Source organism: Neoarius graeffei, chromosome 28 (assembly GCF_027579695.1).
Source record: "Neoarius graeffei isolate fNeoGra1 chromosome 28, fNeoGra1.pri, whole genome shotgun sequence".
NCBI lineage: Eukaryota > Metazoa > Chordata > Actinopteri > Siluriformes > Ariidae > Neoarius > Neoarius graeffei.
Genome location: NC_083596.1, coordinates 1,718,801 through 1,735,802, shown reverse-complemented (window position 1 = coordinate 1,735,802; position 17,002 = coordinate 1,718,801). Strand labels below are relative to the sequence as shown.

Genomic DNA, 17,002 nt, shown 5'->3' with positions numbered 1-17,002 from the left:
TAATTAGTGAGCCGGAGCTTCGTTAGGAGAAATGCTAATCACCAATTGAATATGCAAATGAGGCAGACGAGCTGTGAGACTCCACTAGAGAAACAGAGAGAGAAAAAAAACTGTCTGTTTTTGCATCTTTCTCAAATACACACACACACACACAGAATTATAGACATGTGGTTTGAGGAGATCGTTCTGATCTTGGAAGCTGTTTGAAGTGCATCATTTATGTAAGCTGTGTGTGTGTGTGTGTGTGTGTGTGTTTACTGACCCAGATTGATGAACTTTAAGTAATAAAATGGAAAAAAAAAGCCTCTCACACCCCATTCCATACAACACACACACGCGCGCTTATGGGTGTGGTCAGTACCTGAGTGAGGTGTGTTTGAGAACCAGGGTCCTGCAGTGTGTGTGTGTGTGTTAGATCACGGGGTGTGTCTCTCACTTCTGTCCTTACAGGCTCCGTCTCATAAATATCTATTTCATGGAAACAACCTGGGGAGATTCAGAAAAAAAAAAATGAGTGCAAGTCAAGAGAGCATTTACACACACACACACACACACTCAAAAACATCCAAATAGGGTGAAAGAAAGAAAAAGAATGAAAGAAAGAAAGCAGATGTGCTGACATTCCATAAGCTCATGCCTTACAGCGTCAACTGTGTGTGTGTGTTTGATGGATGAGGACTGTGCTCTGTTCACACAGACACACTGGGGAACAGGGTGAAGGAGAGAGGGATAAGAAGGAAAAGATGATCAAGTGGAAAATGAGGACAGTGAAAAAGATGCTGGACCAAGAAAAGGAGAGAGAGAGAGAGAGAGAGAGACGGACAGTGAAACTGGTAGAGAGAGGTAATGGAGGGCAGATGGCCTTCTTAGGTTCGTAAACACCTCATCAATGCCACTATCAGTGTTGACCCCTCAGGTTAACTAACACACACACACACACACACACACACACACAGGATAAAGGGTGAGCAAGTAATGTTGATGCTACGGGCTGCATCCATGACACATAGTTTGTCCTCAGGAGACACACACACACACACACACACACACACACACACACACGTCTGAGATAAAGCGATGGTCCTAACTGAGGACAAAAAAGTAAGAAAAATGGATGAAGAGTGAGAGAGAGGACGTGAGGACTTTCAGGGTTGTTTCTCATTTCACCAAATCCCTCCATAGTGTACACTCAGTGAAGTGCACTAGACTGAGTAACACACACATGCACATCTGTAATCCAAACACTGTCATAGACACACTTCATCTGGTAAACTTATAAGGAGAGAAAAAATGTCATGCAAAGTGTAGAGAGAAAACAGGAAGGAGAGAGAGAGAGAGAGAGAGAGAAGACAAAAGGTAAGAAAGAAGATAGATAAGGGAAGAAAAAAAATAGTGAGAGGTAAAAAAGAAAAAGAAAGGATGAGAGGAAAAATAAAATACAAAAAAAGAAAGAAAACACATGAGAGAGAGAGAGGTGAATAAAGAGAAAATGAAGCGAATAGAGAGAGCGAGACAAAGAGAAAGAAGTGAAGAAGAAGAAGAGATGAAGGGAAGAGGAGAAAGAAAGACGTGAATGAATTGAGAGGAAAGAAAAACAAGGAAGAGGGAGGAAGAGAAAGAAAGAAAAAGAGAACATGAGGCCAATCAAGAAAAAAATTTAAACAGAGAGACAGTAAGATCTGTAGAGAGAGAAAGGAGTGAGAGTAGTGAGATAGAGGGAGGAAGAGGTAAATGGATGGAGAAAAGAGAAACAATGAAAGAAAAATAGAAGGAAAGAATGAGAAACAGAGAACAAAAGAAAAAGGAATTAAAAACAGCTATAATCCTACATGCCCCGCCCATCTCCGTCCTGCCCCGCCCATCTCCTCTGCAGTCAGGATGAGTGTTTATTGGGATAAAGGCAGTAATTGGAGTACATGTGTGTTACTGCAGTGAGTTTCTGCTCCACACTTCTTAACTTCACTGCACCAAGTGCAGGATGAGAAAAAAGCGAGGGATAATTAGAGGAATAATATTGTGACAGCTTTAACAGCAGACTTTCATTTCCTCTGAAAGAGAACGTGTGCTAAAGGGCAGCTTCTCATCAGCTCCTCTCCATCATTTCATCCTGTTTTAACAAACGGGTGTCGTGTTCCACTCGGATGCGCACTCACTCACTAGGCTCCCCATGTAGGCTCCCCATGTAGGCTCCCTAACATTTGTATCTGCAGGAATGTTGCAAAAAACATTGTCAAAACAACCACCGTGGAAACACCTGCCTTATTGTTCCAGCAAAGTCGTACGAACAAACAATTTTCATTTTCTGGGTAAAAGTTAAATTCCCACAACGTTCCTGCAACACTTTTCCTTCCATCATGTTTTTGTTGAACTGTGAGATAACTGTCAAAAATATGCCACGCCCTGTTGATGCTCGGTTCAAGAAATCAAGGCTGACAGAAAGCTACCAAAATTCCGACCTGGAATTCACACCTGGAGGGAAATGTGAACGATCCTGTTCCCCCATTAGAAAATGGGAATGGTGTTTATTTCTACATGAAGTGACTGCAGCATCACATTAAACACTGATTTGATGATTCAGTGATTTAATAATTAGATCAGTGTTTCTCAACCACTGGGCCGGGAAGCACCATCTAGTGGGCTGCAATTTTTTTTCAAGTTTGAAGCCAAATGCTAAATAGTTCAGGATGTCGTAGCGTCCCAAATCCGGTAGCTGGTTTGCCGGACGCTTTTCAAGTGGAATAAGTACATTTGTGGGTAAATTAAGAAGAACAAGCCTTTATTATTGTCACATTCCTCCTTTGCATTTAACCCCTCTCTCTCTCTCTCTCTCTCACACACACACACACACCGTGCATGCAGAATAAATAAATACATTTGTGGGTAAATTCTATGGATCTGTGATGCGTGCTGGAAGAGAAGAGCAGTGGGATTGAGAATTGAACAGCTGTGGTTGGTTTCCACCTGATACTAAAACTTCTAGCATCCTGGCAACCATTGCAAAGACGCGCACAAAGCCCAGAAACTCCTACCCGGGCAAAAACAATACAGGATTTATCTTGTAGTGTCCTGATCCCCAGATCTTTAACCCAGCCACATATAAAAAGTTGTTCTCCTCCATGTTCTTCCGGGTTTTCATCTGTGTGTCCGTGTAGAACGATGTCTGCAGCACCAGGTAGTTTGAGATGTCGGGGAACTCAACGGATGGATCATTTCCAACTCGTAATGAATGAATGAATGAATGAATGAATGAATAACTATTTAAAGACGATAAGTTGATCAGCAGAGCTGGTGGGGTCGTGTATGTACAGAAACAAATAATTACAAATACAAAAGATTAAAAATAAACACAATCTTTAAAAGAAAAAACCTTAAATCTGTTGATCATCTGTTAATTATCTTCACATTAAGTTAATTAATAGTATGCGTAACTACTGGCTTTGTATTTAGTTACGGTTACAATAGGATCAAAATTTATTCTACTAATGTCAAATTTAGCGAGTAAATTTTTTTTCATAGGAAAAATCCTTCTTTATTAGCGTGTAAGGCTCGAATCCCATTGAGTGGGTTCTATATCCACTTCTTTTGAGTGTACTTCTGGGTTTTAATAACTTTCTTGTTTTGCTGAACACAAACATGGCAGTAAGTTCTTGTGTGAATGGACCAGACTCCACTTTTGGATCATTAATCCCTTTTGACTGAGAATGTCCTCCATGCATGGGTTTGGCTTCGAGCGCATCCATACGGTTTTAAATATATCACCTACAATTAAACACAGTTTGTTTTTACTGCATTTATTTAATTCCTGAGCTCCCATCTGTAACAGGGAGCGATGTCGCATCTCATTAATACACTTTACAGTAGATTATTAGATTCTAATAGAAATAGAAATAATAGAGGAGCCAAAATAATTGGGGATCTTTTTTAATGGGCCCCAACTCGTTACAAGTCTGAATAGGTGGGGCTTAAAACAGAAAAGGTTGAGAACCCCCTGAACTAAACTGTTGCCCCATTGGTTTTTATTCCACGGCTCATTTAAATACTCAATTCTGATTGGTCGGTGACAGCATTCAGTCATCTGTTATTTCTTCGTAAGAGGCCGTGTGTCGCAGCCACATTAATATTCAAAGATTTAATAATTAGATGATTCAAAGATGTGATGATTCAGTGGTTCAAAGATGGAATGAGTTGATTCATTTTTACAGTGATTTAATATTTAGGTTATTCAAAGTTTTCATGTTTAAAAGATTTCATACTTTCATGATTCATGGATTCAGTGACTCAATAATTTATTGAATCTGTGAGTCATTAAAAAAGTGATGATTTAATAATTCGAGGAGTCAATGAGCCCTGTGATGACCTGCTCCGGTTTCCCCCACAGTCCAAAGACATGCAGGTTAGGTTAACTGGTGACTCTAAATTGAGCGTAGGTGTGAATGTGAGTGTGAATGGTTGTCTGTGTCTATGTGTCAGCCCTGTGATGACCTGGCGACTTGTCCAGGGTGAACCCCGCCTTTCGCCCGTAGTCAGCTGGGATAGGCTCCAGCTCGCCTGCGACCCTGTAGAACAGGATAAAGCGGCTACAGATAATGAGATGTCAATGATTCAGTTATTCAATGATTCTAAGATTCAACAATTTAATAATTTGATGATTAAAATGTAATGATTTAATCATGAGTGAATTCAAAGATTTGATGATTCAGAAATTTAATACTTTCATTATTCAATGAGCAAATGACTCAAAGATTCAATTATTTAATAATTTAAAAAATCAAAAATTAAAAAAAGTGATGATTCAATGATTTATAATTCATAAACTCAGAGATTTGATGATTCAACAATTTGTCTATTAATGAATCAATGATTGAATGATTCAAAGATTAAATTCATTAATAATTTGGTGACTCAAAGATTTGTTTATTGGCCGATTCAGTGGTTCAACATTTCCATGAAATTACTTTTCTTTAACAAAAAAACCAACAACTCATATTTAAATAAGAAATTATTTTATTAAAAATGTAGAACCTATAGGTCTGAATCATCACAGCCCCCCTCAACACACACACACCTGAGGAGGCCATCATCTGCCCATCACCAGTTTCAGGAGGTTTTACATGGACACTTTAGAGGGCGTGTACATCCCATTCCCTCCGCCTTAAACACAGGATGTTAACTTTGCTTTTTTTATTTGAGCTATGAGGCTAATGCTAATGTTAAAGTAACTAACACAATAAATAATTAAAGCTTATTGGAAATCGGCATCATGAAATGATCCATAATCGCTAATAGACGTGTTTGTTTTTCAGCATTTAAACAAATGTTCATTCTGGTAAAAAAATTGTTTCTGTACTAATGAGTGTGCAACTAGCATGATGCTAATCAGCTAATTGAACGTTATCAGCGTTCTTTTGCTGTCAGCTGGAAGTCGTGTAAAATATAAACAACTTTTTAATTTGTTTAATATGGTGCAAATCACTCTGGATGATCCACAAGACTTTAATGAGCTGAATCGTGTGTGGGTGCAAACGCACACACACGATCTCATCTACTGCAGCATCAGGATAAATGGACATCGATCACATGGATTTCCTGTTACACACACACAGGTGTGTGCGCGCGCGCTTATGCACTCCTCTGTTGTACTCTGTTGTAGGTCGTTTTCCCAGGAGGTCTTAAGATGAAGCTTTTCTAATGCTGGAGGTTTTCAGCCCCACTACACACACACACACACACACACACACACACACCGTTTATCCACACTTATTGTTCAAAGTTAAATCACACACACTAGAAAATCATTACAAAAGCAGCCCTGTTTCTACAGCAGCAGGACCATTAAGTTCAGAGTATTGTGTGTGTGTGTGTGTGTGTGTGCACGCTCTTTAATGGCACATCTCTGCATTGCTTCAGCTACAGACACAGAGTTCAATAATAACAAAGAGAGAGAGAGACAGAGCGAGAGAAACATGTCCTCACACAGTGCAAGATTACTCTGTGTGTGTGTGTGTGAGAGAGAGTGTGTGTTCTCTTCCCCCTGTAGAGACAGAAAGGTCAACTATGCGCCCTTGCAGCTGGGGGTGAATATAATTGTTGAGAGAGAGAGAGAGAGAGAGAGTGTAGTTACATGTGTGAATTGTCAGCAACCTTATTTCTATTCACACACATACTTTTTTTTTTTTTTACACAACCCAGGTGCTGAGTTTTGTCCAGAATTATTGGCCGCTCCAGTTGGTCAGAAGGTGTTGATTAATTCTCTCGAACAGCAGCTCTGACTGTAGTGCAGGTTTATATTAATGCTCTCCTTCTGATACATTATCGTTTCCATAGTAACAGCTCATTCACAGAGACTTCACTTCAACGAATTTGAAAACTCCTTGATACGTCGATTCGAGGTTGTCTCTGTAATGTCTCTGGAAGGAGTCTCCAGTGTCAGTGCTCTGTAACAGTCAGTGATGAAGCTGGAAATTTAACATTACCGAGTTTTCGTTTCTTTGTGGTTTCGCAGTCACGTGATGTAACGGGGAGCGTTTGGGTTTTTTCTTACGCAATTCATTCCATAACTTTAAATGCAACTGTAAATGCATTAAAAGTATGCCATTCTTTAATTAATAAAAATAATTAATTGTTGGTGTCAGAGGAATAAACACCTGGAGATGTGCTGTTAGTGGACAATAATCACTTCAGAGTGTAACAGCAACTCGGCCCAGATTTTATGAAGGTTAGACTGCAACATTACTGCAACGTTACAGTTAGTGTTCTTCTCTGATGTCATTTTATCCATGTTTATAGATTTATGACACACAGAGTCACAAAACACTGTGTCTCTCTCTCTCACACACACACACACACACACACACAAAGGGTCAGCAGGCAAAGGTTAAAATCTCCATAATTCACCTGCACATTCCTACAGCTGAGAAAGATAAATGTGGGCTACAGCGCGCGCACACACACACACACACACACACACACACACCCCAGATGCAGAACTTGTGAAGCAGTGGGAGAGGTTAAATGCAGTGTGGATGTAGATGCAGAGAGAGAGAGAGAGAGAGAGAGAGAGAGAGAGTGTGTACTCTAAAATCAAGGCCACAATCAAACTGACTCATTAAATAAGTGTGGCACATTAGTGCTGATTACTTACTTACACACACACACACACACACACACAGAGCGATTATACTCCTGATCTAATTAGCTGAGAGTAATTGTATGTCACACACTCACTCTGTAGTGCACTCAGAAAATCCCATAATGCACTGCAGAAATCTTGGGGGTCACAGTGTACAATATACCAATAATGCACTGGGCATGTAGTGAATTTGGACACGCCCACAACGGAAAGATGATATCATATAGGGTGTGGTATGGGACACACCCACAATGGACAGATGATAGCGCATAGGGTGTGGTACGGGACACACCCACAAAGGATAGATGATAGTGAATAGGGTGTGGTACAGGACACACCCACAATGGGCAGATTATTGTGTATAGGGTGTGGTACAGGACACACCCACAATGGGCAGATTATTGTGTATAGGGTGTGGTACAGGACACACCCACAATGGACAGATGATCGCAAATAGGGTGTGGTACAGGACACACCCACAATGGACAGATGATAGCAAATAGGGTGTGGTACAGGACACACCCACAACGGACAGATGATCGTGAATAGGGTGTGGTACAGGACACACCCACAATGGACAGATGATAGCATATAGGGTGTGGTACAGGACACACCCATAATGGACAGATGATAGCAAATAGGGTGTGGTACAGGACACACCCACAACGGACAGATGATCGCGAATAGGGTGTGGTACAGGACACACCCACAATAGACAGATGATTGCAAATAGGGTGTGGTACAGGACACACCCACAATGGACAGATGATCGTGAATAGGGTGTGGTACGGGACATGCCCACAATGGACAGATGATAGCAAATAGGGTGTGGTACAGGACACACCCACAATGGACAGATGATAGCATATAGGGTGTGGTACAGGACACACCCATAATGGACAGATGATAGCGAATAGGGTGTGGTACGGGACACGCCCACAATGGACAGATGACAGTGTTTAATGGTACTGTACAATGAATAATGTGGTTAATTTGTGGTTAATTGTCCTTTTTGATCTTTTAATCTGTGATTATTTTACGGCATTACTCCGGTTCAGTTAAATAATTTGTTACATTTTGATGTTAAATGTAACTCTAACAGGTAAAAAGTACCGCCTCTGATTCTGTAGTGCCCCACCTTGTTTTCAGTGTCAATCTTGGTTTTAAATCGTTTAACTTTTTGCTCCGTATCTTGGTTTGTAAATCAACGCCGCAGGATCGTAAACTATTATACAGATTTTCGGATTTGCATTGTTTTTTTCTCGTATCGCAGATCTGATTAATCGACACATCTGATTACAGACTGCAGGCTGTGTTTCTCGACACTGACTGATTTCTCTCTGGGAGAATAAATTAACATTTTTAGAGAAACTCTCGGACTTGCACACGAGCGCTGTGTAAAATTAATGTGATTGTTTTTCCTCATTTCGGCGTGAAGGTAAAGGTCAGTGTGTGTTTTAATACCATTTACACTGCAGCGTGTTTGTGTTTCTGAACTGATTTAATCTCATATGAAGAGTTTTTACTCAGAAGATAAACAATCGATTAGTTTCCTTCTCGTATGCAGGAGACGCGTTTGACTGCAGCCTTAGAACAACACGCCTGGATTCATGGAGAAGAAATAAAGAAATGGTGCAGTGGAATTTTGTGTGTGATTTTTTTTCTCATTAAAGTCACAGGAATCTGAGGTCTGTGATTAGCTTCTAATGAGCTTGATGTTAGTTTGAAGAACAAAATGTGAAAATCTGCACAACATGAACTTTCCTGCTTTCTCTCACTTTCTGACAAAGTAGGCGGAGCTAATCATAGGGATAATCTCACTAGCCCTGCCCACACAGGGTTTCTCAAACCGTATTCATGTTGGAACAGCCTGAGCGACCGAGCGAGGTTAAAGATAACCTCGAGATTGAAGCTGAATCCAGGACACAGGGCTGTCAATCAAATCTCATGCTCATTAGAATATTAGACCACACCCATTAGGACAGTTTTTCACTTTTCTCTGGATATAACATTCAGATTTCATATTATACATGTATAGATCAATGTTTAATATTTCACACACATACACAATATATTACAATATTTAACACATCATCATTGCTGGGCGGCACGGTGGTGTAGTGGTTAGCGCTGTCGCCTCACAGCAAGAAGGTCCGGGTTCGAGCCCCGGGGCCGGCGAGGGCCTTTCTGTGTGGAGTTTGCATGTTCTCCCCGTGTCCGCGTGGGTTTCCTCCGGGTGCTCCGGTTTCCCCCACAGTCCAAAGACATGCAGGTTAGGTTAACTGGTGACTCTAAATTGAGCGTAGGTGTGAATGTGAATGGTTGTCTGTGTCTATGTGTCAGCCCTGTGATGACCTGGCGACTTGTCCAGGGTGAACCCCGCCTTTCGCCTGTAGTCAGCTGGGATAGGCTCCAGCTTGCCTGCGACCCTGTAGAAGGATAAAGCGGCTTGAGATGATGAGATGAGATCGTCATTGCTTATAAATATTGGCACCCCACGTTTTATTGAACAGGAACATGCCTAATTTATTATCAAGGTTATATTCTGTAAAAACAATTGCACCAATGAGGCACTATTGACCCCCAAACCCCACCCCAAAAAAACAATGTCTTCAACAATTTTTAAACTGTATTCTGTTTTCGATTTGTGATTTTTAGATTTATTTTCTATTGATAACATCATTTATTATTAATTATTGCACCGATATCAAATGTTAGTCATGTTTAGCTAAAGTCAAAATATAAATGGTTATTTATAGACAATAATGTTAATATTATTATTATTATTATTATTATTATTATGGCATGTCCAGGATATTCTGTGAGGTTTACCTGTACAAGTTTATTCACCCTTCAGACACCAGAAACCTGGAGGTGCAGCATTTTGGCACATTTTATACGTAGATATAATGAAGGGGCTCCCCGTGTCCGCGTGGGTTTCCTCCGGGTGCTCCGGTTTCCCCCACAGTCCAAAGACATGCAGGTTAGGTTAACTGGTGACTCTAAATTGACCGTAGGTGTGAATGTGAGTGTGAATGGTTGTCTGTGTCTATGTGTCAGCCCTGTGATGACCTGGCGACTTGTCCAGGGTGAACCCCGCCTTTCGCCCATAGTCAGCTGGGATAGGCTCCAGCTCGCCTGCGACCCTGTAGAAGGATAAAGCGGCTACAGATAATGAGATGAGATGAGATAATGAAGGGGGTCAATGACTTTTTTTTTTTGTTACAGTGGTGGAAATCACAATGTCTTAAAGTCATGATATTTTGGGGTCCAAACACAAAGTCAACTTAGACCTAAAGCCATCAATCAGTGGGCATTCAGGATTAGAACTTTCTATGGTTCTCAATATTATTTAGAAATTATTTTAATGAAATAAATCCATACTGTGGGGTCTGTGGAATTTATTTTACAGCTGAAGAGGTCCTTGGCTACAAAAAAGTGAAGAACCATTGACCTAAAGAAAAAAAACAAAAAAAAACCCAAAAACAAAAAAACAGTTTATACTCCATGAATTGTTTATAACCTTTAGACTGTTGCTATGGAGATGTATAATAATAATAATAAATTTATAGAGTGCCTTTCTAAATACTCAAAGACATTTTACAAAATAAAAATGAGGTTAAGGCAAGTTAAAACAATAAAATAAACAATACAGAAAAACATAAGTCCAACTGTATTATCGATTGTATGCAATTCTGAAGAGGGGAGTTTTTAAAGATGATTTGAAACTGGAAAGGTCAGTGCAGTCACAAAGTCAAGTCTAATATGCAGTTTTACTATTAAGAGGCGTAATTTACTAGTTAAATGCAAATATTTACAGTTAAACTTTACGTTAACTCACCATGGTGCAGAATGTTTTGAGGTTTTCATCCTGCTCTGTGTTCATGTGAGTAAAACCCTCCATGATGCTCAGTAAATGCAGCCAATAAACAGTTTATACACAAAAACAAACAGAAATAAAATAAAGAAGCAGTTGGACACTGAGTCTCTGTATGTCCTCAAGTATCAGAGAATAAGGAAATAAACTAGAAATAAACCTCTGTGCTCAACTTGAAAATGGTGGGAAATTTGCTTAATTGGTTTAACGAGGTTCAGGTGATGGAGAGACTCAGGGCTCCCTGATAACTTTAAATGGTGCTGCTGGTCAACCAGGAAACTTCTTCAGTCTCAGGAGTTTTAATATTTTCTCTTTTTTTTTTGTATTTAGGTTTTATTATTTTTAAGGATTAAGATTTATTTTTCTAAATGGCTCCTAAAAAGGTGGTGGCTGAAGTGAGCGTTTCACTCAACAAAGAGACAAAAGCTCAGAAAACAGGTTTGTGTTTGTTCAATTGATCTGTTCACTTCTCATCAGATGGTGATTGGATCACGTGACTGATTTGGGATGGAGGGAGTTTCTTCAGATGAATACCCCCCCCCCACCAGAAGTCTTCTTTTAATATACAGTGTGAAATGGTACTTAAATAACTAAAGGAGTTTTATAATTCAATCACTTAATTAATTTGGTAAATTATTTCCCAATCAGCCAGGTCTCTCTGGATAGTGCTCAGTATCGGAGGCTTGGAGGTTTTTTGAAATGGAATAAATAACTTTTTTTTTTTTTTTTTTCTGCCACAAAATGGAGGTAGGGATGGGTGGTTTTTTAAGTTATTAATATTCATGGTTATAATTGGAACAAATTTGGTGTTAATTCAGAAACAATTTTAGGACAAGTCCAATTAATTATAACTTGCTACTTTTTTTTAAATAAAACCTGCATGTTGGACTGACTCCTGAGACTTGTACTAAATGTTTAGTTACTGTAGTTTTTTTTTTTTTTAAAGTGACCTTGTCTTGTTTATTTTAAATAAAAAGCTGGCCCTGGGGTCAGTAAGGCTGTGACTGTGAAGAAAGTCTCTCCTCACCCATCCACGATGGAGATGGTGAAGGAGGCACTGATGGTGCTGGACCAGCGGAAGGGCGTGTCTGTTCAGGCCATCCGTGGCTTCATCAAGCAGACGTACACAACGGTGGATGAGACGAGGCTGAAGATGATGCTGCGCAGAACCCTTCTTAAAGGACTCGAGTCTGGAATCTTTGTGAGACCTGCGAACTCAACGATGACTGGTGCTCAGGGTCGCTTCAGAGTAAGGAACCTGTTCAAACAGGTCTTTATAAACACAAACATCTCCTGGTTTCTAAGATCTTCTTTTTTTTTCTTCTCTCCTCCTTTCTTCCCCTCAGCTTGCTGTTAGAAAACCACAACCAGTGAAGAGCAAAGAGGCTAAAGGGAGCACGAACCCAATCAACAAGGATAACGGACCTAAAGCTAAGGCTGGTGAGCTGGCATGGCTGCCTCAGACCTGTTCAGTCCAGCAATCTGAACTGGGAGAATGTTGTTGACGTTGACCTTTTTGTTTTCCAGAGGCTGTGAAGACAAAGAACACAAAGCCTGCTGCTGTGGGGGTGAGTGAGCGTTTATAAAATGGTCAATATTGATTTGATCTCAAAGCCCTTTGCACTGTTGTAAAGGGCATCTATAAACAAGTTTACAGCTTTGTGATTTCATTCTTGTGCGGTTTCTCTTCCTCCCCTCCATCTCTGTTCCACTGATCAGGGAAACAAACCCAAGAAGACCAATGCCTTGGCTTCCAAAGTGGCTCCAGCCAAGAAGCCCAAAGCCAAGCGAGGAGCTGGAACATCATCTGTGGATCCAGAACCCAAAACTCAAACCTCCAAAGCTTCAAAGGGTGAGGGCAGAGAGAAGGCTGGAGCCAAGAAAGAAGGAAAGGTGGCTCAGAAAGCTGAAGGTTCTGATGACCCAGGAGTAAACCTGGTGAAGAAAGAGGCCCAGAAACCTGAAGGTGGAAATGAGGCTGAAGTGACTGTGCAGAAAAAGGGAGGAAAGAAAGCAGATGATGGAGAGCAAAATGGCAGCAGAACATCAGAGAAGAAAGGCAAGAAGGTGGTGGAGAAATAGTTTTAAAAATTATTTTTGGTATATCTAATAAAGACCTTTTTTGTACTTGAACTGCAGTTCTGCTAACTTCTCACTCTTGAGTAGAGTTAATATTTCCAGAGGTGTAAAATTTAAATGCAGTAACACTTGGACTGAAGCTTCATGGGTAATAAATACTGTATTTTCAGGAGTGCAGGAAATTAAACACTGGAGGTTGGGGGGGGGGGGGAGCTCATGTGGAATAATGCCTTAGTTTGATTTGGTCTGAAATCTAAAGCATGGTGTGGAAAGAAAATGGCCAGTGTGCCTTTTAATGTGAATGTACATCCAGACTTCATCTGATCAAAGTCTGGGGTTTACTAACTTGTGCTGCAATGCTAATGTTGCTAAGAAGTAAGGGAAGTCTTGTTTGCCTGCTCCCCCCCCCAAAAAAAAATCATTATGCAGTGTGTTTAAAGGGGTACCAAATACTATAATATATACAGTTGCTGATGTGGCAAAGTAACGTATTCTATCATTTTATATACTAGAAAACAACAAAATATCTTGGTAATTGTAAATATAATACTTTATATGCTAAACCGCACAAGAGTCGCCATTTTTAAAAGGCCATGACGTCAGTGCTACCCACTGCACTAGCTGAACTCTCCGAAATAGAGAAGCGTGTAATCATGGCGTCGGGCGCATCAAGTGAAGGTGACAGCTCTGTCGAATCATACGAAGAGATCCTGCAAGACACACTGCAAGCAGGCTATGGCTTAGAAGGGTACCAGTTTGAACCTAGGAGAGGTACTCTTGACTCCGGTGATGAAATAGAGAAGAAAGCTCGGATGACGGCAAGGATGAGACCAGGCCCGGCGCCAGGAACAGTTTACTAAGGGGGCAATTAGAAATCGCAAGGGGGCAAATATTTTTCATATAGTGTGTAGTAGTGATGGCGGTCTGACAATGTGTTTCAAACAATTAACTGCACCAACCACAAAACCACGGCCCCAAAGGTTGCTTTAGTCCGGGAAAATCATGTAACATATTACCAGGGCAGTTGTGCTTTTATCAGCCCCCGTGCCCACCTGTTACCCCTCCCCTCCAGTTTTCTCACAGACACGCGGTACAACCGGAAAGATGCCAAACATAAAACAACACACACAAACCTACAGGCAAGTCCTTTACATTTAAAATACATACAAACAGCTCCGCGGCATGAAAACAAAACGCCAATGCAAGTCTAAGGTACTTGGCTCGGTGGCCAAAATCATAATTTAAAAAAATCAACAGACCCCGCGGCTGCACCAGTAATAGCCTTCCTGACTCGCACCAAGTCAACGCTAACCACTTAATCCGCGATCCCAGTTTAGGCGTGTAGGGGACTAAACACTCTGAAGTGATGAATTTTCCCCCCCGCTGCATGGGGGGGTGACGTCAACGACACATTCTTACACTATTTGCGCACAAAGCGGACCATATACGAACACATACGCCAACATAAACAGAGATAAACTTAGCTTACAAAGAAAGAAAATGGATTCACAATATTGTGATTGAATTCGTTTAATTCGGTGGGGGAAAGACTACTCCCGTAAACTGACTGTATATTACAGAGACAGTGCACTTGTAAGTGTAGACTACATGTAAAACCCCCGCCCGCCCGCACGACCCCTCCCCTTGTCCTTATCACAGGTCTGTGTGTGCGTGGCTGTGTCAGCATTTCACACATACACCCACAATAACAATTAAGAAAACAATTAAGTGATCTGTGATCTGAGTCTCCGTTGAGGGGGCGGGGCTGTAGCCACGAGGGGGCGGTGCCGGGCCTGGATGAGACTGATGCTGACCATGGGCATGGCGAGCGTGGGGCAGAGCGTCTGCGTGCAGGTGACACGGCGTGGTGCTCGTGCGGAAAATGTAACGTGGAGTTGCTCACGAGTCCAGCAGAATTTATTTGCTGCAATGAGATAGGCGCCACCCGTGGACTTGAGAAATCGTCGCAAGAGGCAGAAACAGGTATTTCACACGTGCTATTCCCAACCTCAATGAGCCAACACAACTGGGCACATACATACGTCATGAGTGTTACGCAGAGAAAATGAACGTGCATTCTGATTGGATAAAATGAATATCATGGCGGGCTGTTCAAACTGCGGAAATAGTTTGCTCGAGCTACTTTCAAAACACTATAACTTTCCAACCTTAGAACAAAAAACTTTTGTAAGTCTTGAATAAGGTTCGTTAATGTGTGTTTTATTGTTATATTTACTCTATATATTGCCCTCTGTTCCCCTTTAACCTTACTTCTGAATCATCTCATCTCATCTCATTATCTGTAGCCGCTTTATCCTGTTCTACAGGTTTAGTTTAGTACCAACTAAAGCAGTATATCCTGTCATACTGAAGTCAAATCAATGTCTCATTTGATTTAATAAAAGGCAGCGGCAACGAAAGTATTCAGCCCTGATTTAAAAAAAAAACCTGGAAGATGCAGCAGACACAATACTTTATGAATGGGGGAAATGCACTCTGTATAATATGGATTTATCACAAATGCGTGCATGTATTTATTTTGAAAACCCACCAGCGGACTGATCTGGCATGTTTTAATTGTGTGACAGTAATGATGTAAATAAGGGCATGGCAGAGTAGTGTCCCAAAGTGGTTTTTTTTTTTTTTCCATTTTACCAATGAGCTCAGTATATAGTATTTCACTATGTAGTGAGTGATTTTGAACATGGGGATGAATCCTTTAGATTCAGTAGAAAAATGGATGTAAACTTTAGACAAACTGACGGTCCTGGCTGATCAACTCCATTTTGGATTTTTAATTAAACATAAGATCTTGATGTTTTTGTGTGTGTGAGGTTTGAGATTATGGACATGCTGAAGGTACAAACATGCTGAGCACAAGAGGGTCACGTTACTCATAAAGGACACAAAAAGCAAAGGCACAGGATCATTTCATGGTGCAGAGTCTCTGGGACAGATTTATGGGTTTAGCTGGTGTGTGTGTGACCGGAGGTCAAGTTAGCACGAGTGTAAACGGCACTAAAGCCTGCTGAGTGCAGTGAGGAGCTCAGTGTCATGTTTTACAGGACGTTACAGGAACACGGTGCACTGTTCATGTGGCTTGAGGTTTGCGGTACAGTTTGGATTATGCAGCAATTAGAGATTCAGTCCTGTTCAGGATTTACACACTAACACTGAAATGTTGGAGAACCTGAATGGCCCACTGGAACCCGAACCAATAAGACACTGTTGACTGATGATGAATCATCTGCAAATGAATCGGCTTTGTGAACAAGTCGACTCACACATGCAACCAGTTTTGACTTATTTGCATTATTGATTTAATTACTTAATTTTGTTCAAAGTAATGTTGGGATACGTTTACATGCACATTAGTATATTTCACTATTATTCCGAACATGACAAATTCCAAATTTGAATTTGGCCTCTTTCTGAATTCAACATTTACCAATTAAGACGTGGGACAGCTGGATTTTGTATTATCTGTATTATCGGGTGGCATGGTGGTGTAGTGGTTAGCGCTGTCGCCTCACAGCAAGAAGGTCCAGGTTCGAGCCCCGTGGCCGGCGAGGGCCTTTCTGTGCGGAGTTTGCATGTTCTCCCCGTGTCTGTGTGGGTTTCCTCCGGGTGCTCCGGTTTCCCCCACAGTCCAAAGACATGCAGTAGGTTAACGTGGGGCGGCCTTGGGCTGAGGTGCCCTTGAGCGAGGTACCGAACCCCTGACTGCTCCCCGGGTGCTCTGGTGTGGCTGCCCACTGCTCTGAGTGTGTGTGCTCATGTGTTCACTGCTTCAGATGGGTTAAATGCAGAGGATGAATCTCACTGTGCTTGAAGTGTGCATGTGACAAATAAAGGTTTCTTCTTATCCGGGTTTCCTGAGTGTTCTTTGGACATGTATACAGCGTAATCAGAATACA

The 17,002-nt window shown here is 41.1% G+C and overlaps 1 protein-coding gene across 1 annotated transcript in view; it reads left to right on the top strand.

Annotated features, from left to right (window-relative positions):
* The window catches only part of LOC132875408 (protein B4), an 18,094-nt gene extending 5,006 nt beyond the window's left edge, over positions 1-13,088 (top strand). Inside the window, exons 3-6 of the mRNA XM_060912182.1 lie at positions 12,000-12,255; positions 12,353-12,446; positions 12,534-12,574; positions 12,726-13,088. Of these exons, the coding sequence (XP_060768165.1) occupies positions 12,000-12,255; positions 12,353-12,446; positions 12,534-12,574; positions 12,726-13,088 (754 nt within the window). The remainder of the gene's footprint in view (positions 1-11,999; positions 12,256-12,352; positions 12,447-12,533; positions 12,575-12,725) is intronic.
* The last annotated feature ends 3,914 nt before the right edge of the window (positions 13,089-17,002 follow it).